At 38.2% G+C, this 26,576-nt stretch overlaps 1 protein-coding gene across 5 annotated transcripts in view; it reads right to left on the bottom strand.

Annotated features, from left to right (window-relative positions):
- Positions 1 to 26,576, bottom strand: part of MAP3K20 (mitogen-activated protein kinase kinase kinase 20) — a 183,879-nt gene that overhangs the window by 65,538 nt on the left and 91,765 nt on the right. For all 5 annotated transcript variants that reach the window (XM_042994715.1, XM_042994716.1, XM_042994717.1 and 2 more), the window contains exons 4-8: positions 16,719 to 16,820; positions 12,342 to 12,407; positions 8,803 to 8,831; positions 8,543 to 8,680; positions 1,325 to 1,411 (exon numbers count right to left, since the gene is read on the bottom strand). In XM_042994715.1, the coding sequence (XP_042850649.1) occupies positions 1,325 to 1,411; positions 8,543 to 8,680; positions 8,803 to 8,831; positions 12,342 to 12,407; positions 16,719 to 16,820 (422 nt within the window). The remainder of the gene's footprint in view (positions 1 to 1,324; positions 1,412 to 8,542; positions 8,681 to 8,802; positions 8,832 to 12,341; positions 12,408 to 16,718; positions 16,821 to 26,576) is intronic.

Below are 26,576 nucleotides of genomic sequence, written 5' to 3'. Positions count from 1 at the left end.
CACCAGGAATAACCATGACATTTAATTAAAACAGAACAGCTCCTGTGAAACACTGAGCAAGACACGTTCTTGAATATAACTCCTTTTCCTTTTTCTTAAATTGGCAGCTCTCTCCCATCAAGTTCAGCTATCATGAACATTTCATCCGTTCTCAATAGCTCAGGAGGACAAATTAATAAGGTAGCTGGATTATGTGATCTAAACTATGGAAACATGGTTTCTCTTAGTCAATAGCAGCTTTTTAGTTAATCTAGTCTGTTCCTGCACTCACATGGGGAGCAAATCAATCCAATTCTTTTAAAGCATGAAAAAAGGAGTATCTCTATACAGTCAACCTTTTTGCAAATTATTTTATGCTAAGGTTACACTCTTACCTTCTGTGGAGGGCACAGATAAGGTCTGGAAATGAAGGTTTGTGAAATAAGGTTGTTTTGCATTGCAAAGACAACTGCATGCTTCCATTACTTGATCTAAGTTCTCCTAGTACCTTGATATTGGATGCTTCATCCTTATGCTGAGGATTTCCATGCCTGTGCATTTCAGTCACAATTTTAAACCTTTCAAAATGTAGTTGCTCTCTTTGATATGAATGTACCACGTTCTCTGATGTAGGCTCATAGGTCCAACTAACTGAAAGCCTCAATTTGTGGGAAGAAGAAAAGCGAGGCTGGGGACACAGCACAAACGGTGTTTACGCCACTGAAGTTCTTTTGAAATGGAAAGGCTCTGCATGAAGAAGGGAACAGTTATGCCACTGCCTCGCCAATTCCAGTGAGGAGCTCATCTTCAATGTAGTGTTCAACGTAGGTGGCAAAACTGTAATTTTTCCCTTTTTTGAAACTATTTTTTCTTCTTTTATTTTTGAAATTCTCATCTAAGCGACAGTTTCTTGTACTATAGTGACTCCTGCTGGGAGAGGTAAGTTGAAGTAGCTGAAGGTCTCTTACAGATATATCAACTCCCGGCCAGTAAAAAAGATGTCCTAAACGCAGGAGATGGAGTTAAACTGTTCCCCTACCTTGGACGCAATGGCTTCTTTCATCACTAAGAACAAACCCCTAGGTTTTACAATTGAGACTGAGAAACTAGTACAGTACTTGTACAATTTTTGATCTACAGCATCACGACGTGAAGCTGCAACAATTAGATGTAAAGGGTCCATTCATGAGGAATAACATCACTTTGACCCTTTGTGTTAGCTCCTACTGCTAATCTTTCCATAAGCGTGAACTTACTTTCAATTTGAAGAAGATGAAAAAGTCTTTTGCAAAACCCCAATACTGTTTTCTGATCTATGTACCTGAATGGAGAATCGTAGTCTTACCTCGTTTTTTTCCACTACAAGCCAAGCTACTTGTAATCCTTCCAAACCTTTAAAGGGGACCTCCCTTGTTAGCATCTCCCAGAGAACCTGGAACAAAAAGAAAATGGAATTTTTATTCTTGTACTTTATATTTTTGGTGTTTTACTGAAACTTTATCTAACATTTAACTGTATCCAATTACCAGACAAAAACCAACCCCACCTGTAGAAACTTGTGCAAAATGTATATATTCATATATATATATACATATATATATACACACACACACATTTTGTGTGTGTATATATATATATACACATATATATATATATACACACACACATATACATATAAACATATACATACATTTTTTGTTCATTTTTATAAAGAAAAAAAACCTAGAAATCAGAACATTTAGAGCCAGACTTAAAATTTTATGAAACCAATGGGCCTACATAATTTATCTTGTAAGTTATGAGAATTCTCACAGATTCCCACAAATTAGATTTTACATTTTGTTGGTCAAACTCTTTCCACCTTCAATTGCCGATAAATTTCTCCATAAGATAATAACTGGGAATTCAACTGTAGTTTTAAAGGTTCAGTAATGGTCTGATAAAAGAAAAATTGAGCTCTAAATCCGAATCACTGGCTAAACCCTTCACCCCATAATAGTAGGTACTTGCAAAAACTGTAACATTTAAATTTTGTGTTTTTGGAGAAAGCGCTCTCAAAGTAAGTCGGTCTAAGGTATTAATTTTCTTCCCCCATAACATCATTTATTATATATTCTAAAATGTAATAAATACTTTATGTTCATAAGTATAGGCTGAGTGTGTGTGTGTGTGTGTGTGTGTGTGTGTGTGTATGTGAATTTATGTGTATGTTCATCTCTCCACAATCCTTGAGATCAGCATGACTAATAAATCTGCACTGGAATGCCCAAAGAAAGCAAACTGAAGCTGGGAATGCTGAAAACTGCCAATATTTTGGGTTTCATTTAAAATACTAAGTAATGGAGATTTTTATATTCAGGTGACTTTCTCTATACAAATGAGCATCAAAATCAGTCTATCAACATTTGGTGAAGTGCAAAAACAATTACAATTTTACCCGTAAATCACCATAACCACCACTATCACTTATTGAGTGATTATGTTCCAGATGTTCTGTTGAACCCTTTACACATGTTACCATGATTAATATCAACCCCATCGAACAGATATTATCCTCATTTTACAGATGAGGAAACTAAGGCCTAAGAAAGTTAAATTAAACTTGCCGAAAGACAGTCTGCTATCAATTGGCACTTGCTGCCTTGCCCTAAAGGTCAAGCTCTTAACCTGACATAACTCTAGAGAAGAGAAGGCTGCAGTATGAGAGAGAATATGACAAACCATAGTGCAGGTGTGGAGCCATGGCAGAGGTGAGAAGCAAATGAATTAGGTTTTGATTTAGATTTCTCTTGTCCCAAAAACAAAACAAAAGTCATTTCTAAATAAGAATGTTGACTGAGGACATCTATTCAAGCAGGTCCTACAAACCTTTAACTCTATATCCACTGCTTCCTCAGCCAGCGGTCGGTCATATTTGAATCAGAACGTGTTAAATGAACTCCGGCTAATACGAAGATAATTAGCAGGAAAATCAGGGAAATCGGCAGATGCTGCTCGAGCAGGAGAAAAAAAATTCGCTGCAGCCTCTTTCGGCTTTTAATCAACTGTGTAAGGTGCTTCTTTAGAAGAGCTGCTGAATAATTCTATTTGAGTCACAGAAGTGATTAGGAAAAGGTAAGGGGCATCCCGGAAGGGGATGATTCTAGTAAGCACTATAAGCAAAGGAAGCTGAGGAAGACCAGAACAGGTATGCAATCACCCCTGGGACCCCACCTGCACAGGGGAGGGGGACGAGCAGGGAATGAAGCCCCTCCATTCAGTGCACTACCACTCCCCTGATGCTAGGATTGTGGAGGGGAAGGGATATGAACAGCAAGCAAATGGAAGGATTTGGCCTTCTTCAGGAGAAAGAGTACAATGAATCGACTTCAAATAAATCAAATGGTCCAGACCCCAAATGTCGAGGTAAGTGGCCTTGCATCCCGTTTTCTGAGTGTGGCCTGCACGCACAACCCATTGCACAGGCACACACATGAAGGCTGACTGCATTGTATGAGGTAAAATGCAAAACCAAGAGCTTGGGAAGTAATACAGAAAAAGATTTCTGTCATTCTCTGTTCCAAAATATTCAGTTGGAAAATAGCCAAAATCTACAAAGATGTGAGTTCTATTTCTCCAAGAGTTCTAACACTGGAAACATAAGAGTTTCATTTTAGTCCCTCTCTGTATCTCAGACATGCTCCTGCAGCTGAGGGTCCCTGTGACAGCCACACACGTGTGGGATCTGGACAGGGCACCGTGAGCCGCTGGGCTCTTTAGGTGAAGTCCAGCACCAGCACCTGCCGCGATACCCTGTTGTTACTAATTCACCAGGTGTAGGCGTGTATCAAAACATAGGTGGTATGGTATAGGACAACAGCTGTTTCTACATGAAACACAATGACGTTTGGCACAAAAAAGTCCTTTGTGGAGGAAGTCATTTGGAGGTCTAAAAATATACTAAACTATGCCTGAAAATACCAGTGATGGGGATGCAGGCCAAACATTATTGTGATCTTTCCCCTTAAAAATACTTTCCAACTCATTCTATATTGAGACGTGCTCACGTTTAAATTGTGCTCACGAGGAAAATTTTCTATTTTCAGCTTGCAGAGAAACTTGGACAAGGCTGTGTACTTTTCCTGCCTTTTCTTTTACAAACAATGGAAAGCCATTACCTGAGCCGGGTTGGTTCTGGAACGGGGCTCATAGACAAGTGAGGCAGTGATGCTCCCTCTTAAGCCACTCTATTTTCAAATAGTGGTTCTGGCTCAGAAGCTTCTGAGAAGCTAATCCTGTCTGCATTGTCATCAGGAGAGCTTTGTTTCTAAAGAGTGGCGAGGCCTTGTGTTCTCAGGAAGGCTTATTCTTTCAATGATTTTTGGTTTCCTCCAGCCTTTTCTTTTTTGTGGATAACATACTACACACTCCTCTGGTTTGGTCCTTCAAGAGAAATCACCCTAAGGGGGTAGCACAATCTCCTTTCTTGTAAAATGGAGAGATTGTAAAACAATCGCCTGCCTAGCAGAGTCTGTCAGCTTAGAAGCAAGGACCACAAGATCCATTTCGGGGATTTGTGTCCCATTTATTTTTAAGGCTGTACCAGGCTGGTTAGTGTTGCCATGTGCTAAGAAGCCACACAGGTTTATCAAGCTGCGGAGGGCCAGGGACTTGGACGATACTGGGGACTGTTATTATAGCAAGTCTGAAAAAAATAGAAAAATGAAAAGCAAAAACATATTAGTTTTTTTTTTTGAGGTGGATTTCAAAAAAGGACAACTCTTTTATTATGGTCTTACTCATCTGTATGTGACTGCTATGTATGTATGTGTGTCGGGGCTCAATGACCAGGATGGATTTTCAATGAGCTATGGGAATTCTGTTCTATGCAAAGAGATACTTCAATGACAAGTGGTTCTAGCTACTCACTCATTTTTGAAAGGAGATCAAAAGTTCTAAATAACCAACCACCTTGCTTTCCTAGGTAGGTCTCTCTTTCAAAGTCTATGCATTACAAACGTTTAAAACCAACATGCCCCTACCTTAACAACCATTCGCTACTGCTCTTTCAGGTAATACCTACGTTGCATGTAATGTTTTCTTCATTTTTTAAAAATGCTATGATTGCTTAAGCAGACAACTCTGAAGAGCATGCCTTGTACTATTTCTTTCACTAAATGGTGTTTATCAAGAACAGAATGGGAATAGGTTGGAATTAAATAAAATCTTGAATTCTCATTTATACTTAAGTTAGTGTATGTGCAATTTTCTGAATGGAATTTTGTTGATAAAGCTATGGGTAGGGATAACCAGCGTTCCAAGTAAACCTCTCTAAGATACTGTTTTAGTTCCCACCAGTCAAAAGAAGTCTCTATCATGAACGCAGAGTGGATATTCAGAAGCATGTGACTGGGGCACATGGGTTCTAAGGTGAAGCATCTGGTGTGTAAATATAGAGCAACACTGGAAATGTTCAGCGACTGGCTATCAGGCATGCTATAAATTACTTGATAGAATGATCTGTTAAGCAATTTGTTAAGTTCCTCAGAACAAAACAAAGGAAGGATCTGTAAACGAGTACACAGAAACCCTTATTCGCCAAGAGAAATGTTCAGGCCCACCTACTAAAAAAGCAGTGAGCAATCACTTGAAGGAAAAGCTTTTTAATAAAGTAAACAACATTTGCAGACTCAGAAAGGTTGATTCAAACTATGGGTAACATGAGGGGGTCAATGAGGAATGAGTGAAAGGGATTTAAAAAGATATAGGAAAAAATCCTAAGCACGGCAAACAGAAGTCACCACCATCGTTGATAGTTTGCGTGTGAAAATGAACAGATTCTTGGTTACTGGAATGGAGATTCTGTCTCAGCTCAGGAAACGCAGTGGGTGCATTTCACACAAAAGCCCCTGGCAACTGTAAGGTTTTGGAGGGAGGTGGTGTGAGATTTGTTTTCATAAATGTTTCATAATACCGAAACCAAAAATTCATTCTGTAGGTAACTCAGAGTTGTCTTTCAGAGCAAAGATTTCTGAGATAGGGAAAGTCCCAGACTTGGGAGAATTTTAAAAGTAAAAGTGCTGTACAAGACCTTGGGGAGTGTTAAGATGAGCCTCAAAAGTCTTCTAGTTCATATAAATGTGCAAAAAGAATTTAAAAACTGTAACCACATAAACGTGTGTGTATGTCTGTATACACATGACTCTCTATGAACCATTCCGGCCATGGTGCTCCCCTTCCCCTCCCTCCTGCTCCACAGAGGAGTCTGTGAATGAACCATGGCCTGCTGCACAATGCAGAGTGCTTTTAACATTTGTCAAAGGCTGTAAAAAACCAAAAGTATACACAGTAGAGATTATTAGTGGCCCTTAAAGTCTAAAATATTTACTATCAGGTGCTTTACAGAAAAAGTTTGCTGGCTCCTGTTCCACAGGATGAGCGACACACTGGCGAAATACAATTTAAACTACCCGACGTTAGTGCCTAGCACAGTGCCTGACGCACCAAAAAAATACATTATTGCTTAAAAACAAAGGAACAGAACTTCCTAAGAGAAAATGATCTCACAAAAAGTCTGAAATTGCAACCAATTCCCTCATTTTCAGACTCCCCAGCAGATGATTTGGAGGATGGTCAGAATGTAATAATTTTTGACACAGGAAACCAGTTTTAGAATCTAGTGTCTTTAGGAACTTATGTTTTTTTCCTCATCTTTCACTGAGACTTATTTGGTCACTGTCTATAATAGTTTATAGCCTTCATCCTTTTTTTAAAGTTTTTTTTCTTTTAATGTTTCTTTTTGAGAGAGAGAGAGAGAGAGAGCACACAAGCAAACACATGGGTGGGGCAGAGAGAGAGGGAGACACAGAATCCAAAGCAGGCTCCAGGTTCTGCTCTGTCAGCACAGAGGCCAATGCAGGGCCCTGAACCCATGAGCCACGAGATCATGACCTGAGCCAGTCAGACGCCTCATTGACTAAGCCACTCAGGCGACCCCTATAGCCTTCATCCTTAAAAACACCCAGAATTATAGGAAATGAGATATTTAGCCTGAAGCAACTGTTGTCTTCCAGCCTTTAAAATTCGAGCCTTTTGCCAAAAACATGTATTTCATTCTTGTAAAGACTTTTTCCAATAGCCAACAAAATTAATTTCTATTATATTAAATAAATTTGGTGTACATAAGATGTATTATAATTTAGAAAAAGCTTACCAATGAAAACAAGCCCAAAACTTAAGTAATGAAGCCAGCAGTAAATATTTAGAGACTGATGGCCTCGAAAGACAAAGGAATACATTCGACAATGCTGGTCTCCTCCTGGGCCATCAGCTGTCACTCGCAATTGAAATCATAGAAGTTTGGGAAGAAGAGCCATGTTGATATGGGCCAAAATTAGTCTGTTGCTTTTCTTATTATGAAAATGTCCTTTTAAGAGTAATAATATAAATATAAAGGCACTACAATTAGGGGTGAGACCCAAAGAGAAGGAGTTACAAATACTATTTTAGACTTTTTAAGAGATACACAGTATTGTTAGGGATTTTAAAAAAAGCTTATCTTTAAAAAGGGGCAACAGGAGTGTGCCTGGGTGGCACAGTTGGTTGAGAGACCGACTTCGGCTCAGGTCATGATCTCACGGTTCGTGGGTCTGAGCTCCACGTAGGGCTCTGTGCTGACAGCGCAGAGTCTGCTTGGGATTCTCTTTCTCCTTCTCTCTCTGCCCCTCTCACTCACTTTCTCTCTCAAAATAAAATTAATTAAAAACAAAACAAGACAAAACAAAAACAGGCAACAAATGAATTCCTTCTACTACCAAAGAATCACCTTGCCCATCTTCGCCTCCCATCCCACCGGTCTCCCTATTTCACTTACTTCTTTCTCTCTGCTTATTCCTCAAGAATGATCCACCTCAAAACTCCTCCTCCAAAAGCTTCTGCTCCTTAAGGGATCCTTTCCTGTGGTCTCCATCCCCTGAGCATCCCCTACTCCCACATTCTATTCTCATAACTGTGCTAAGTTGTGACTTTTACACAATACCTTCGATTCATGTTTCAGAGACTCACGCTACTTTATAAGACTCGCAGCAGCCATGGGCAAGGCCATGTGCTAAAAGCTAAGTACCTTTCCTTCTATACTCTCCAGAAACTCACCAGTCAGCTTGAAGTTGACATTCAAACATCTCCTGTTAATGAAATCATGTGGCAGATCTACTGGTGTGTTCTGAGTAACTTATCACAATGAAGTCCTGTTCCAAATGGCCCACGTTCCCACTGACTTACACAGACATTGCACAGTCACATGTCCAGCCCAGGACAGCACTCTTCCCAGGAGTGCGTCAGGCCCGATGTGACTTCAGGGTCCATCCAATTCGCTGTTTGGAAGCAGCACTGGTTTCTTCTCAACACAGGACACAATAAAAGTGATCACAGGAAACGTCCCCACGACTGGATCGGCCACTGCTCTAGGCATCCCACCAGGAAACAGCATCACTGCCGTAAAGGTGTGTTAAATTGCTGTATCCCCCTCTGTAGGTGTTTGCTTTTTGTATTTCCTTGGGCAACAAAAGATGAGAAATGAACTCACCACACCATAGGAATACGTGTCACAAGTTTCAGACACAGGGAGACTCTGGATAACTTCTGGGGCCATCCATGGGAAAGTTCCAACCAAGGACATGTGTGTTGTATGGTTATGGAACCGAGAGGCACCAAAATCGCATATCTGAGAAGAGAGAAACAAGTATCAACCTTCTACTACTGATGAACAAAAGAATTATCAGTCACAAAAACCTACATCTGAAGTTTACAAATACTTTTGAAGAAAATTAAAAGAAACAGTCCTACCTTCAATACCCCATCAGCAGCTATAACAACTAAAAAAAAAGAAAGAAAAATTATGATAATCATCTAATTTGAGTCATCTTATACTGAAAGAAAAAACTGCCATAAACTTCTATCTTCCATATGGCATGTGAAAGGTAAAACTGAAGTATTCACTACATTGAAGATTTTGCAAAAAGCTGACATTGAAACAAAACCAAAAAACGAATTCCTTGAGCTGCTGATTAAAAAGGTTTTCAAAACATTTGTTTAAATCAAATGTCATACTGTCCAGTAAACAGGGCATGCATTAATAGTTGTAGAGAGAACCATACTTTTTACTTGGGTTCTGCCACTAGACTGCCAGCATGATATTGAGGAAGGCATCAGCACTATCACTTCATGGTATATAGTTTTTGCTCTCAACTGAAGAGTAATTTTCTTATAGGCAGGGACAAAATTCATTCATTCACCCTTTCACACATTCATTCACTTAACAAATATTTGCCGAGCACCTACTATGGGCAAGGCCACGTACTATGTTCTGGAAGAGGAAGATGAGCAAGACTGGCTTGTCTCTGCTTCTGTGGAGCTTACACTCTAATGGGAGAGACCCTGAAACCATTATCTATAATCAAGTGGGATGACACCTGAAGCTAATATAATACCATATATTAATCATGCTGGAGTTAAAAATTTTAATTTAAAATGTATATAATTAAGTGGGATAAATTCTATGATGAGAGATACACAGAGATTGCCTCAGAACCAAAGAGCAGGGGTATCTAAGTCTAAGGAAGTCGGAGAGAAGTTTTTGGAAGAAATGGTGCTTACACGAAGACCTGCAGAACAAGCTGGGATTCACCAGACAGAGGAGCGCCGCAGGGGGAAAGCACATTCTTAGAAAAAAGAGCCTTGCAGAAGGTCAGGAGCAGAGGGAAAGGCACGCAGCTTTGGAAGGCAGGGGCCTGGTCTGGAAGAGTCTTTGTGAGACGTGGAAGGCCACTGAACAATTTTAACCAGAGAACTGAAATGGTCAAATGTGCAGAGGGGAGAGCATATGAGACAACAGAACTGGAGGCAAGGAGATCACTGTGCACACAAGCAGTTGTAGGATGCCTGTACAAAGGCCGCGGCATACCACAGGAGAGACGTGGACCGAGTCAAGGCACATTTAGGAGGCAGAATCAGCTGGGCTTAAATGATGAGACGCAGGGCGGGGAGGGAGGACTCAAGGATGAAATCAAATAAAGAGGCAATACAGTACAATGGTTACAACAGGAGCTCTGCACTCAAACTGTCCCTTTTTATCTCATTTCTAGGTTAGGCAATTGGTACTGCCATTCACAGAGAAAGGGAATGCAGGAATAAGTTTTTAGTGGGTAGAGAGATGAAAAGACCAACGTGAACACAATACATGTTCGAGTCATACGAATATCTGTGCGGCCACTCCCAAAAAGCAGACAGACATGTGATTCTGAGCCTGAGGTCTATTAGGAGCATTAATACACAGATGGGACTTTCATGGCAGTGGGTGAATAAGAGTATGAGAGGCAAGGAGGCCCAAGGCAGACCTTGAAGAACTGTTCTGGTATTTCTTTTGTCAGCCACACAGAGCCCTCAACATGGTAGCTGATCAATGCTTACTAGCTGTTACTAATGACCTTGATAAGTGGGAAAAATATTCTGCATGAGATAGCCTAAGGATAAATGTGATATCATATACAAGCTATAAGTTTAAAAAATATATATATACACACATATACATATATATATAGTTAATACCACATTCAGTTACTCTTTAAAATACCTCTATTACTTTTTTCTCATAAGATTAACAAGTGCTTAATTAAAAAAAAAACAAAATTATAAAAAGGTATAACATAGAAGATAAAAGAGTCTTGTTATTCCCTGTTTCAGAAAAAATTGCTAAAACTTATGTCAATATTGTTGCAATGTGTATGTTGTTTTCCCATCAAGTAACTGCAAAAATTGTGACTGGTGAAAATCAGGACAGTCTCCGTTATTAGTTTCAAATCCAAAATTTAATCACTGTCATTTCATGAGATGTTCAGGATATACTGATAAAGCAGATTTTAAAAAAAAATAGAAGTCAAATAACTTGTTAGCATGAAATTCTGAGCATGAACTAAAAATCTACGGGCGTAAGACTCTGATATGTCCTACTGGATTGAAATGATTTCCTAACAGCTTCCTGTTAGCCAACTCCTCTCAAAAGCGCTTAGCTCTAGGAAGTTTGTCTGTGAGGAGCCAAAGGATAAGAGGATAAGAGACCTAGACAAAGGAAAGAACAGTCAGGGTCAAGCCTGGGGTACAACCCGGACTACTGATGAGTGGCAGCTGCCAAGAACTTCCCTTTCTCCACCGCAACAACCCTCACAGTCCTGGAGTTCCAACAAGGGCATCTGGCCCATCCCCTGCGTCTCTTCCTCCAACTACCCATTGCAAGGATAGTCCTTGTAGCATATACCCATTTTAACTACAGTGATTTAAAGATTTTAAAAAATTAAATAGTTCTCCCTACTTAGAAGAATCATTTGGAAAGCATGTAAATAATTAATGCATGCAAATGGATTGATAGCAAGATTTTTTCTTTTTAGTAACAAGCTCTAATGTTTACTTCAGCTGGTGTGGGCCAGCTAAATAATCCCACTCCCTGCCTTTATCCATTAGCTTCCGAGTGATGTAACAGAAGAAGCATTCTGTTACTTAAAGGTAATAATGTCTAATCCTGCCAGTCATTTTTAAATGCTCACTTTCTCTTTTTTATATTTATTTTTTTATTTTGCAGAGAGTGTCGGGGAGGGGCAGAGGGAGAGAGAGAATCTCAAGCAGCTCCTTATTGAATGTAAAGCCCGACACGGGGCTCCATCCCACAACCCTGGGATCATGACCTCAGCTGAAATCAAGAGTCTGATGCTCAACCGGCTGAACCATCCAGGTACCCCTACTCACTTTCTAAATTATAAAATATAGGATCATAAATAAACTTTGAAGAGTACAGAAGAAAAGAAGAAAAAGAAAGCCTTTGCTTTCCAAACTCTGAAATGTGTTGATCATTTTTGGGCACTACTCCAGGTAATATGACGAACATCAAAAGTTTACACCAAATAATTCAGAAGTAACAAGAACAAAACTCAAAACTGCTAGTACAGAGAACCATCTAAAAATAGAAGACTAGAAGTGTATGACTACATGCTTTGATCCAGCAACATCTCTTTTAGAAAATTATTCTAGGGAAATAATTAAGGATGTGTTGAAAATTTTTGCTGAGAAGTATCAAGCTCAACATTTTCTATCATAGAAAAAAATGTAAACAACCCCAAATGTCCACATTCTGTGCTATTCATACAATGGAATACTATGCAGCTTCTTAAAATAAAGAATTTTGATATTTACAGACACTGGAAAGATTTTCATGGTATCAGTGACGGGTTAAAACATCAGGGTACAAAAGATCTGAAAAGCATGAGCCTATCTCTATAGCAAGGTACATGGATTTCATAATAAAATAGGCAAATAAAAACATATGGCTACATTACCATTTCTTGACTTGAGATCTCTGTGAATCACTTTGACAGGAGCCTCCATATGTAAATAGTGCATTCCTTTTCATACAAGAAGAAAGGCCCATTAATATCATTTTTCAACACTGCATCAGTATTAGCTATTTTCAAACATCAGTATGTCATATTTTTGCAGAGAATTCAACAGCAGAAACTAAATTCATGTGTTCTGTTCTTACATGATTGATAGAAACAGGGTGTATCTACATTAGGAAAATGTGTATGCTAAGGAAAGTTTATGTGCTTTAGTCTCTTAGAAGCTGGAATTTGATTGTGGGTAAAGCCAGCTTCTTACAATACCTAATAAGGAAACCTTAATTTTCTGGAGTCTGCACAAAAATAGCACAGTTACAACCGGAAGAAGTGTTCCAATGACTAAGGTATTCCACTACCAGTTGCCTTCTAAATCAGCCAAAGTTCTGACCCAGGTTTTCAGTTTTCATCTAGGTTTCTGCAGCTTGATTTATTTTCTCAGTACTCACTCTAATAAGCCCCTGGGAGTGCTGGTAGGGTATGGGTGGGGAGAACTGGTTTGATTCATTAGTTGTGGTTGATAAAAGATTTTATGATCCTCAGATACAGAAACTTACAGGAGTTGCAAAATATTTTATTCTTTTTACAAGGATGAATCTTCGGGATAATCTATATTTAAATGCACTCCAAAATTCTCTCCAACATATTTAGAATGTAAATCAAGTTACTTCAGTAAACTGAATGTATATATAAAAAGTATAGCTTTATTATTTTGAATAAAAAATTATACATTACTGTTTTAAATCAGACTTTAAAAGATATAGACTTCACAGTTATCCTCTTGGTAGTGACTCTTTTTCTGTATTTATGTACTATCTACCTTCTTAGAATAAAGAATAACCTTTTCTATTGAAATATAGTATTTCCTTTCCCTTTTCTTCACAAATTGTCTTCTAAGTAATGGATGAAACAGCTTCCCTACCACCACAATCAAACAAGCTCCTTTTGTTAATGAATTATCTATTTACACATAATAAGTAGGCTTTGGTTCTGAGTATATAGAAAATTTCAATTTTATTAAGGCTAATTTTTAAAGTAATCTATTATTTTTCTATCATTCTGATTGTTAAATATTGAAGAGTCATGCAAGAACAAAGAAAATTTAAAAATTTAAACTCCTGCATTATACAGATATTACTGAAAAGAGTCAGGGTGACAGAAGTCTCAGTAATTTAAGCGATTTTACACAAGACAGAGCTAGAATACAGGAGAGTGTTCTTCTAACATGACATTCTACATATTACAAACTAAAAATTCAACAGCTACCATTTGGATAACTTTTAATCATTTTTAGGACTGAATGTCATACCTCTTTCTCACTTTAAGAACCAAATTCAGGCAGAATCTGTTTAATTATAATTAGAGGCAGGGCTAGTTTTTATACCTGCTGACAAGTAATGATTTCAAAACACAACACAAACGCTTTAAATATAGGCATTTTCTTCCTTATGGCAGATATTTTGAGAAAAAATATTATAAATTGTTTGTGTATAATGTATAACATACATTTACAGGATACTCAGTGTGTATAAACATAGCAGTAATCACAATCATATAAAATTCTCTTTAATTTGTTTTTACAGAGCCATCCATACTTCTGCCTTATTTTTATTACGAACAATGAAGAAGGCTGAAAAACACCATCATCAGTTTTCAGATTTGGGTTCCCAAAGAAGTGACTGGTGTCATCTGGGGGAGATTTGGAATCAGGGAGGACCATTACAAGACTGGGTCCAGGTTCACCTGTTTTAATCGTTCCCTTGACACACTGGTGAGTGACCTACAGCAGTTCAGACCTACTTGCTGGTCCGCCCTCCATTTCCCTTCCCACTCAGAGAGAAGAGAGGCTTTTTTTTTGCTTTTTGGCTTTGAGGAGGTATTCTGTCAGCAGTAATGTTAAGCAATGCCTACTTCAAAATGCATGAATCAACTCTTATTTGAATAGAATTATTCGTTCTTTGATTTCTCAACATCTTGTTGCTTCGAAGTCTTCGATCGTGGTCAAACTGAAAGATACATGGCTGAATTTGAAACGGAATCAATAAAAATCAAGGGTTCCTTTCACTCTCCAAGTTCTGTGCAGAGCTTTACCAGACAGAGCTGAAGTCATTCTGAAAGCACTGACTTCTTCTTCCTTTTATAGGCCATTTTAAATATTAAGCATTACTTGGGACTATAAATAAACAAGTTTCTTCTCTGCCTCATTCTTCTCACCTGAGGCCAAACACGTTAGAACTTGCCTTTTAGAGCAATTCGCCAGCCATGAAAACGTGATGTCATTACTCTGCAGTCTGGCATGCAGTCCCCGTCTACTCATTCCCTCCATCCCTACTCTGTCCCTGGAGTTCCAGTCTACTACTTAATTAGCCCTGCTCTTTCTCTTCTTTGTCCTTCTGACGCCCAGTGCCAGCCGTCTTGAGAAACCCCAGCGATGACTGAGCTGATCTGGAGCCAAGGGACTTGCCCCTCAGACAAGGACTGTGCAGGGAAAGGGCCGGAGGGAAGAGGTTCACAGGCTGAGGGCCAGGGAAGCTTAAGTGGCACGTGCACAGCAGGAAGTGGAGTGACTGATGTCAGTTGATTTGTTTGCTGTCTATCCATCCTAAGTGCCATTAAGTAATAACATGGGTGTAATTGGCTGAGCACCCTAAACGCAAATGTCTGTAAGGTGAAGTGCTTTAAGCCAGAGACTGCCTGCATATGCATTTACATTTATGGGAGTGTGTTTCCACAATGCTTCCGGTCGTTCTCCGAAATAGCACACCACCCTGCTTACAAACAGGCGGTTCCCGTGTACTAGTGACACATACAGGAGTGACTATGATGTTACAGGAAAATGTCTTTAAGAATGCCAAAATTTAAGGCTGATTTTGAAATGCCTGATGCATGAATACACAATTAAGTTAATTAACATAGCCGAATCCTTAGGCACACCATGCTAAACACAGAGCTTGTTATTATTATAAGGTAATGAAGTATGGTTCAGCAGCAGCATTTTGCATGAAATAAAAAAAAACTTTTTTTTTCCCTTTCCCTATTTGAAGAATTTGGCAGGTGTTGATGAAACTTAAAACTGACAAGATAATTCTCCAAAGGAAAGACTATTACTTTTGGAAGTCACTGTGTGACTTCCCAGTGAAAGCAAAGTATGAGTTGCTCTCCTTACTGAGTGCTAAATATCCTTTTATTTGCTTTGTAAAGAGATGCTTATAGAGCTTAGACTAGCGAGATGCAAAGAAGTGAAGTGCCTGGGTAAAATCTGGACACCCTTACTTTCTAGGGGTTGCTAGAATACAAGTGTAACTATCAGCATTCATTATTTAGATTAAGTTGTTTCCAAAGCAACTTTGACAGTTATAAATAAAACTCAGAGACCTTCAGTTAGGAAAATGGAAAAGATAAAAATAAACGGAATTTAAATTGCTTTAGAAAGCATTAGTCCATGCAGGAATTTATGAGGGAAAAAGAACTGGGCACCTTGTTTAGGGGTTTTGGGTATTAAAAATATTTCATTTCCAAGGATGACTTCCAAGTTTACATTAAATATAAAATAAAATCTGAATTGCTTTCACATGGCAGGACAAATAAAACTTTTTTTTGAAAGTGGTTACTATTTTTAGCATATTATTATGTACACAAAATGAGTAGAACTAATCCCACAATAAATCACATTTTCTGGATACTAAGTCTGAGTGGAGTCTTGCAGAACAACAGAATTATGATCTTTCCATTTAATGTGTTGATCAAGCAAGCTGGTCAATTACAATGTCACAAAATGTGGCAAAAATGGCTGCCCTGGAGCCACGTATTTTGTTAGGACTTGGTTTTAGGGAAAGAAAGAAAGTAAAGAGAGAAAAAGAATGCAGGAGTGGAAAGGCAGGCTCTTAAAATATCTATACAAAAGGGGGGGGGGGAGGGAGAGAGGGAGGGAGAGAGAGACACACAAACCAAAAATCCTGACTGTTAACTATAGAGAACAAAAAGATGGCTGCTGGGGGGGGGGGGTGATGGGTGAAACAGGTGAAGAGGATTAAGGAGTGCACTTGTCCTGATGAGCACTGAGTAATGTAGAGAATTGTTGAATCACTATATTGTACACCTGAAGTGAAGGTAACACTGTATGTTAAATAACTATACTTGAATTAAAATACGAAATACAATGAAAATATCTGTACAGAAAGTTGCAGAACTCCTGGTACTTTTAGTCTGAAAAAGAAACATCTAAAGACACAGAAGAACAAATCTTCTGCCTTAAGTCACCACATCAAGATGGGAAAACGTGCCCCACCAATTCTGTGAGAACACAGGAAGCTTTGTTACCTTTGGCTACATCAGTGGCCCAGGTCATAATGTGATCCATGTCCATCTCTTCACTTCTGTTACTATTAATGTAATCATAGAGTGATCCCAGAGAAGCATATTCTAGTTTCAAAGGAAAGACAAGCATATAATTAAAATCCAGGTGCATTTCAGAAATAAGACTGTGTACCCATGAAAGGATTTAACAAAGGACATTAAAAGCACATAAGGACCGTTCCATGCTGAGGTTTCTTAACGTTAATACCATCCTGAAAAGAAATTTGTCAAAGACAAGACCACTGACAGAACAAATACTAGAACTTCAACTGAGGCCGAAATCAAACGCCACTTGGATGGAGCTGAGAAACACAAAGAGGTGTCGGAAGAATGGATCTGAAACAAAGGCAGGCGTGTATGTAGGTATTTCTTTTAACAACTGTCATGAGAGAGAGAGAGAGGAAGATTAAATTCATAAGAGCATCTGTGTGACAAGGTAAACAAATCAATCCCTGTTGCATCAGGATTTAGAAGAGCCCTCAAAATTTAAGCACACACACAAAAACCTTTGAGATATAAAAATGGCTTTGAGATATAAATTACCTACCATGAAGTTCGCCTGCTGTATGTGTACAATTGGGTGATTTTCGGTAAATTGACAGAGCTGGGCAACCACCACCCAATCCAATGTTAGAACCTTTCCACCATTCCAAGGGGTTCCCTTGTGCCCCTTTGCAGTTAAGCTCCGCTCTCAGCCCCAGCCCTACATACGGTCTGATTTCTTGCTCTACAAATGTACCCTTTCTGCACATTTCATATAAATGGAACCATACAACATGTGGCCTTTTGTGTCTGACTTTTTTCTCTTAACGTGATTCCGAGGCTCATTCATGCTGTACTCTATTCCTTTTTATTGCTGAATAATAATAATCCATTGTGTGGATCTACCACAATTATTTTTATTCATTCACCGGTTAATAGATATTTGGGCTATTCCTGATTTTTGGCTATTATGAATAGTGTCCTATCAACATTTGTGTACATGCCTTTGTAAGGAAATATGTTTTCATTTCTCTTGGGTAGATTCCTAGAAGAGGAATTGCTGGGGTATATAGTAAGTTTATGTTCAACTTTTTAAGAAACTATCAAACTGCTTTCCAAAGAGGCTGTATCATTTTATACTCCCACTAGCACTCTATGAGGGTTTCAGTTTCTCCACATCCTTGTCAACACTTGGTATTGTCTGTGTTTTTAATTATAGCCATTTTAGTATATAATTCCAGTGGCATCTCATATTGTTAACTGCATCTTCCTAGTGACTAATAAAGTTGAATATCTTTTTATGTGCCTATTAGCCCCTAGTATATGTTCTCAGGCAAAATGTCTATTTGAATAGTTTTCCCGCTTTAAAATTAGGTTTATTAATATTGAATTTTAGGAGTCCCTTGTTTATTCTGGAAGCAAGTCCTTTATCAGATTTATGATTTTAAACATCTTCTCCGAGTCTGTAACTTGTCTTTTCATTCCCTTAACAGCATCTTTCAAAGACCAAAAATTCTTAATTTTGATGAAGTCAAATATATCATTTTTCTCTTTTATGGATTGTGCTTTTGGTGTCATATCTCAGAACTCTGCCTAACCCAAAAGTATATAGATTTTCTCCTGTTTTTCTTCTGAGAGTTCTACAGTTTTAGCTCTTCCACTTAGGTCTACGACCCATTTTGGGTTCATTTTTGTGTGTGGTTTAAGGGGAGGATTTAAGATAATTTTTTTTTTGCATGTGGATTTCTAACTGTCCTGGCACAATTTGTTGAAAAGACTACCTTTAATTTTTTTTTTTATGTTTGTTTATTTTTGAAGGAGAGAGATACAGAGCGTGAGCAGGGAGGGGCAGAGAGAGAGAGAGGGAGACACAGAATCCGAAGCAGGCTCCAGGCTCTGAGCTGTCAGCAGAGTCCAACGTGGGGCTCGAACTCACAAGCCGCAAGATCATGACCTGAGGTGAAGTCAGACGCTTAACCGACTGAGCCACCCAGGCGTCCTGAAGAGACTATCTTTTACCCATTGTCTTGGCACCTTTGTTGAAAATAAATTAACAATCAATGTAGGATTTTTTCCCCTAAATTCTTAATTTTGTTACATTGGCTATATGCCTATCCTTGTGCTGATCCTACACCTATTCTTGTGCTATATTGCTGATTACTACAGACTTATAGTAAGTGTTGATATGACACAGTCTAAGTCTTCAACCTCAGTTCTTTAAAAATCTAGGTCTTTTGCATTTCTTATGTGAATTTTAGAATCACCTTGTAATGTCTTATTTAAAAAAATTTGCCGGGATTTAGATATGAATCATTTCTGAATTCATAAAATCAATTTGGGGGGCACGTGGGTGGCTCAGTTGGTTAAGTGTCCAACTTTGGGTTCAGCTCATGATCTCACAGTTCTTGAGTTCTAGCCAGGCTCTGCACTGACAGCTCAGAGCCTGGAGCCTGCTTCAGATTCTGTGCCTCCCTCTCTCTCTGCCCCTCCCCTGCTCACGCTCTCTCTCTCTCAAAAATTAATAAACATTAAAAAATTTTTTAATAATAAATCAATTTGGGGGAGAATTGCCATCTTGACAATAATGAGTCTTCCAAACTATGAACATGTAATATTTCTTCTCCATATTATTTAGATCTATAGTTTCTCTCAGCAATATTTTATACTTTTCATGGTAAAAATCTTATACTTCTTTACTAAATTTATCCTCAACTATTTTATTTTTTTTGATACTGTGAATGAAATTATTTCTTTTTTCTTTTTAAGATTTTGTTTTTAAGCAATCTCTACACCCAATGCAGGGGTCAAACTTACAGCCCCAAGATCAAGAGTTGTATGCTCTAACCAACTAAGCCAGCCAGGCACCCTGAATTAAATTGTTTCTTAATTTCATTTTTAGACTGTTCATTCTCGATATATAGAAATACAACTGATTTTTGTATATTAATCTTGGATCCTTGTGACCTTGCTTATGAGCTTTGGTAGATTTTGTGGATTCCTTGGGATTCTCTACACACAGGATCATGTCATATGAGACACTTTTACTTCTTCCTTTCCAGTATAGACTCCTTTTATTTTTCTTATCTAATTGTACTGGCTAGAACCTCCAGTATAATGCTGAATAGATGTGGCAAGAGTGGAACCTCACTACCCTGTCCCCAGTCTTAGGAGAAGAGCATTCAATTTCACCATTAAGTAGGACATTAACTGTGGGTTTTGTAGATGCTGTTTATCAGGTTGAGAAGATTCCCTTCTGTTACTGGTCTATTGAGATTTCTTACGCTAAATGGGTATTGTAGTGTGGGTGCCAAAGGGTTTTGTCTTTTTATTCTATTATCTGTTACAGTGCCTTACATTAATTGATTTCAGATGTTAAACCAACTGTGCATTAATTACATTAATTGATTTCACATGTTAAACCAACTGTGCATTTTGGGGATAAATTCCATTTGGTATATAATGGTATATAATTCTTTTTACAGGTGGCTGGATTCAGTTTGCTAATACAGATCTTCCTTGACTTACAATGGGGTTACATCTCAATAAGCCCATCATAAACTGAAAATATGGTTAAGCTGAAAATGCATTTAGTACACCTAACCTACCAAACATCAATGCTTAGCCTAGCTCACCTTAAACATGCTCAGAACACTTAGATTACCCCATAGCTGGGCAAAATTATCTAACACAGATCCTATTTTATAATAAAGAGTTGAATATCTCATGTAATTTATTGAATGCTGTACTGAAAGTGAAATGCAGAATGGCTCTATGGGCAAAGAATGCTTGTAGGTGTAGTGGTTGTTCACCCTTGTGATTGTGTATCTGAGCTCTGGTTCACTGCCACTGTTGCCCAGCATCACAACCGAGTACCGTACCACATACCACTGGGTCAAGAAAAGATCAAAATTCAAAATGTGAAGTACTGTTTCTGCTGAATGCATATTGCTTTTGTACCACTGTAAAGTCAAAAAATTGTAACTTGGACCATTGTAAGTTGGGGACCTTCTGTACGCAGTTAAGAATTTTTGCATCTATGTCCATGAGGGATATCGATCTATAGTTTTCTTATTGTGGTTTTGTCTGGCTTTGGTAGTGGGATAATACTGGCATTACGGAATGAGTTAGTAAGTGTTCCTTCTTCCTCTATTTTCTGAAACAGTATGGGAAGGATTGGTGTTATTTTTTATATAAACATTTGGTAGAATCCACCATTGAAATCATCTGGGTTTGGGCTTTTCCTTATGGAAACATTTTAAATTACTAATTCTAATTTCTTTGTTATAGGTCTGTTTAGATTTTCTGTTTCCTCTTGAGTCCATTTTGATAACTTGCATCTTTATAGGAATTTGTTTATTGTATCTAAATTACCAAATTTGTTGACATAAAGTTGGTCAACTTCAAGTTTCTGTCCAGGCCATAGTACTATCCTCTCCTTCATTTCTGATTTTGCTAATATGTACATTCTCCCTTTTCTCTTGGTCAATGTAGCTACTGGTTTGTCAGTTTCACTGATCTTTTCAAAGACCAAATTTGTAGTTTCATTGATTCTCCTCTATTATTTTTCTGTTTTCTATTTTATCATGTTCTGCTCTCATCTTTATTACTTCCTTTCTTTGGCCTCTTTTGGGTTTACTTGGTTCTTTTTTGTGGTTTCTTAAGATTGAAGTTTAGATGATCAATTCTGGGCTTTTTTTTGACTTAGGTGTTTAAAGCTATAAATTTCCCTCTAAGTATTACTTTACCTGCCTCCTATGATTTTGTTATGTGCATTTTTCATTTACTCTGTCCAAAATATTTTAAAGTCCATTGTGATTTCCTCTTTGACTCACTGAGTATTTAGAAGTGTGTTGTTTAGGGGCGCCTGGGTGGCTCAGTCGGTTAAGCATCCGACTTTGGCTCAGGTCACGATCTTGCAGTCCGTGAGTTCGAGCCCCGAGTCGGGCTCTGGGCTGATGGCTCAGAGCCTGGAGCCTGCTTCCGATTCTGTGTCTCCCTCTCTCTCTGCCCCTCCCCTGTTCATGCTCTGTCTCTCTCTGTCCCAAAAATAAATAAACATTAAAAAAAAAATTAAAAAAGAAAAAAAAAAAGAAGTGTGTTGTTTAATTTCCAAATATTTGGGGTTTTTTCAGATTTCTTTCTTGTGTTGATTTCTAACTTAATTCTATTGTAGTGGAGAACATAAATTGCATTATTACAATCCTTTTAGATGTATCGAGATTTATTTCATAGCCTCACTTATGCTGTATCCTGGAGAATGTCCATGTGTACTTAAAAAGAATGTGTATTTTTTGTTAAGTGGTGTGTTCTATGAATGGTGACTTAGATAGAATTGATTGAGAGTGTTTGTCAAGTCTTCTAGATCCTTGCTATTTTCCATCTAGCTGTCCTATAAATTATTGAGAGTAGGGTAGTGAAAACAAATATTGTTCAATTGCCTATTTATCCTTTACATTTTGTCAGTTTTTGCTTCTTGTACTTTGTGGACCTATTGTTAGGTGTGTATACATTTCAGGTGCTCTATCTTTCTAATGGGATGATCATTATGAAATGACCCTATTCATCTCTATTTCTTCTCTTAAGTCTATTTTGTCTGAAATTAATATAGTTACTCCAATTCTCTCATGGTTAGTGTTTGCATGATAGGTCTTTTTCCATCCATGTACTTTCAACGTTTCTGTGTCTTTGAATCTAAAATGTGTCTCTTGTAGAGGTGCCTGAGTGGCTCAGTCAGTTAAACATCCAGCTCTCGATTTTGGCACAGGTTGTGATCTCATGGTCATGAGATCAAGCCCTGCATTGGGACCCATGCTGAGTGCAGAGCCTGCTTGGGATTTTCTCCCCCTCTCTCTGCACCAACCCCTGCTCACGCTTTCTCTTTCAAATAAACATTAAAAAATAAAATAAAATGTGTCTCTTATAGACAGCATATTGTTGGATCTTGTTCTTTTAAATCCAGTCTGACAATCTCTGTCTTTTGACTAGAAAGTTTAGACCATTTACACTTAATGTAATTATTGATATGGCTGGATTTGATTTTGCCATATTGTTTTTTACATGTCTCCCATCCTTCTCAGTCATCTTCTCTTCCTTTACTGCCCTCTTCTATGTTAATATTTTTTATTTATAATTTAATTCCTCAGTTGATTTTTTTCCCTATATTTCACGAGTGGACTTTCTTCATGGTAGCTAAAGGGAATATAAAATACATCTTAATTTAGCACAATCTATTTCAACACTAAATTCTAGTAAATAAACTGTTCTCTAATACAGCTCCATTCCCTCCCTCGTTTTTATGCTATTACTGTAAAATATATCTATATTTTTAAGTAAGCAAAACTTAAATAAGCAACAAAAGTTGCTTCATGCAACTTTATGTTTTTAAGGATGTTACAAGAAGAAATAAGAACAAATACATACATGGAGTGTTTTAGAGTAACTAAACTGTCCAAATTTTAAGAAAAGTAACAGTTTAGATGATGTACTGGAGCAACTCTGGATTCTGACTTCCCCCTTAAAAGTTGTTATTGATGTTTTTGTTTGTTTATTAACTTGCTTGGGTTAAATTTATGATATCTTTCTTTCCTACAGTATGCCCTCTGGTGATGTCTATGCTTATTTGTTGGTTTTGGTTTTTTTAATCTTGTTTTTATTTCTAAGTTTGGCCTTTTACAGGGATTGTCATATATCTCCACAGGTTAATGATCAGACAATGGTTATACAGAAATTACGCTTAAATACCTTGGGCTGATGGATCTGTATGTAAGTAGGAGGACATTCAAAATTCACTGTAGTTTTTACTGTACACCAGACCTTTTTTGTCTCCGCTTTGTATTTTCATAGGCTCAGAGCCCATTAGGAAGGAGTATGTGTATAGTGTGGGCCCTCCCCAGTCTCTTTTCTGCATATGTATGGCCTCACTCAGGAATATATTTGCTCCAATCACAACCTTCTATTCAGGCTAGTAGGGCTGTGGGCCCTCCCTGTTCATGTGCCACCAGGACCATCACTGACAATGCTGCTGGGATGGAGGCATTACCCATGTTCCAATCTAGTGAGCACACTTCCACCATGGCAAAAAAAAAGCTGCCAATCCTCATGGCCTCCCCTTTGTGTGGACCGAGTTGGTGTGAGGGTGGGATAAGAAGAACGAGAACAACTGTAGGCTAGAGTACTACTGATTCCCACTATTATTGTCCCAAATTCAGCAATTTTTCAAATATAAACACTTCTGAGATTGTTGTCAATTTGGTCAATTTCCAGAGCACCAAAAATTTTGTCCAAATTCACAGATGCTTTTGGGGAGAGGATTTGCTAACTTCCTAATTCGTTTGTAGCTGGCAGTCTCTCCCAGAAAATTCCACTTTATATTAAAGGCCAATTTGGAGAAAGGCTGGGCCTTATTTTGGAAGGCTGAGAATTATCCCATTCCAACTTTAATGATTTATAACAAGTATCAATATCATAATGATAGTGTCTAGAATATCAACAAATGGCTTTTTAAAATTTGTGAAGATGTAAGGTAGGAACAATACTTTGAAACTAAAGTTAATTCACACAAGTAAATATATGTTATCATAAGAAATTATTCCTTGGGGCACCTGGGTGGCGCAGTCAGTTAAGCATCCGACTTTGGCTCAGGTCATGATCTCCTGGTTCACAAGTTCGAGCCCCACGTTGGGCTCTGTGCTGACAGTTCAGAGCCTGGAGCCTGCTTCGGATTCTGTGTCTCCCTCTCTCTCTGTCCCTCCCCCCCACCCCTTGTGCGCTTGTGCGCATTCACTTGCGTGCGCGCTCTCTCTCTAAAATAAACATTAAAAAAAAAGCCATTAAAAAAATATATGTATTTGTCGTCTTCCTGTTTCTGAAACACAGCTCCAAAAACCCATGGGATTTTCTAAGCAATAAGAGTAATGGGAGTATCTTTTGTTATATTTGGTCTTTGTCCTTGGTTCCTCAAATAGCTCCAGAGCCATCCAGGTAAAAAGAGTGTCTTGTTATTCATAACAAACCCCTTTTCACCACATCTGAGTTTATGTTAATGGAGTGACTTTTGGAAAGCGCCTAAGGATAAAGGCTATTTGCCAGGAGCACCAACCAAGAGACTAGAATCCACCCCTCCCCCTCCCCCAGTACACATGTACCTCTGCAGAGAGGACAGGGCTGGAGGTTGAACATCCCCAATGCCAGTGCTTTAATCAACCATGCCTGTGTGATAAAACTTATATAAAAATCCAAAAAGATGGGGTTGAGAAAGCTTCCAGATGGGTGGAGAAGAACATATCCACATTCTGGGAAGACTCACCCCAAACTCCAAAGGAACAGAAACTCCTGTACTCAGAACCCTTCTGGACTTCACTCTATGTATCTCTTCATCTGACTTTTCATTTTTACCCTTTAATATCCTTTGTAATAAATCAGTAATCTAGTAAGTAAACTGTTTTTTCCTGAGTTCCAGTATTTAATCAAATCCAAGGAGGGCATAGTAGGAACCTCCTATTTATAGCCAGAGGTCAGAAGTACAGGTGACAACCTGAATTTGAAAGTGGCATCTGTTGTGGAGGGAAGGCACTCTTGTGGGATTGACCCTAACCTGTGGTATCTGACGCTGTCTCCAGGTAGATCATGTTAGAATGGAGTTAAAGTGTGGAATACCCAGCTGGTGACGCAGAATCACTTGCTGTGAAGTATAGTAACTGGGAGTGGAGGGGACATACAGCAAGGCATTTTCATCTCCAATGGGATGTACGCTGAAAACCAGGCTAAGATACTTGAAAAATGGATTCAGATAATGAAACAAACATGGATGTAGAAGATACATAATTGAAATTGTTTCATGAATGTGAGGGTGCAAGAAAGGCAGCACTATTATCTTATTTCATATAAAATGTGATCTTTAAATATGTGGGTAAGAAGACATAGTTCTTTCATCCTTTTGGTCTTCTCATTAGAAATTAAGGGCTCACCAATACACATGTGATTATATGCTTTATAAATCACTTCACTTCTCCCTAGAACACAGTTTATTAGACTTTGGTATAAAGTATTTGTTTTAATTCTTTTTTAAAAAAAATCATTAAGACCCATATTAAGCAAACATCTCCTTTTTATTTATTTTTTATTTTTTTTCTTTTTTTAATTTGAGAGAGTGCACGCATGCAAGCAGGGGAGAGGGGCAAAGGGAAAGAGAGAGAGAATCTCAAGCAGTCTCCACGCTCAGTGTGGAGCCTAAGGTGGGGCTTGATCCCACGATTCTGGGATCATGACCTGAGCAGAAACCAAGAGTCAGCCGTTTAACCAACTAAGGCACCCAAGAGCTCCTCCTTTTGATTTCTAAGGTAATTTTTCCGTTTTAGTTTTAATGGCAATGATAGCTAGTTCTGAAAAATGTAAACATATAGTCAGTCTTGTTAAAACAAACACCATTACCTCAAATCTCTTTGTAATAAAATATTACCAAAACCAAGCTTAGTTTGGATTATAATAGAACAAACGAATTTAGGTAAATGTCTGGAATTTGTTATAACAAGACACGACATTTGTTTCTAATTGGCTAATGAGAAAAGACCAACACAATATCAAAGCATGCAAATTAGATGTGTCTGTGCCTAAAATAAATCAAGTTCAAGTTCAAGGAAGTGAGATCAGGCACTAACAAATTAATATGTTTTCCATGGTTGAGTTTAATGAGAATTTGGGCCTGTTGAAGAATCATGTAGAACTAGTATCCTCCTCTCTCCTCTCTTCGAGTAGTAGAAGAAGTCATGTAGAATCGGTAACAAACTTAAGAGGTGACAGCAGCCCTAGACACAAAGATTTAATTCCCTAGGCCTCTGAAAC

The sequence above is a fragment of the Panthera tigris genome, chromosome C1 (genome assembly GCF_018350195.1).
Source record: "Panthera tigris isolate Pti1 chromosome C1, P.tigris_Pti1_mat1.1, whole genome shotgun sequence".
Lineage (NCBI taxonomy): Eukaryota > Metazoa > Chordata > Mammalia > Carnivora > Felidae > Panthera > Panthera tigris.
This window is presented reverse-complemented; position numbering and strand designations above follow the sequence as displayed.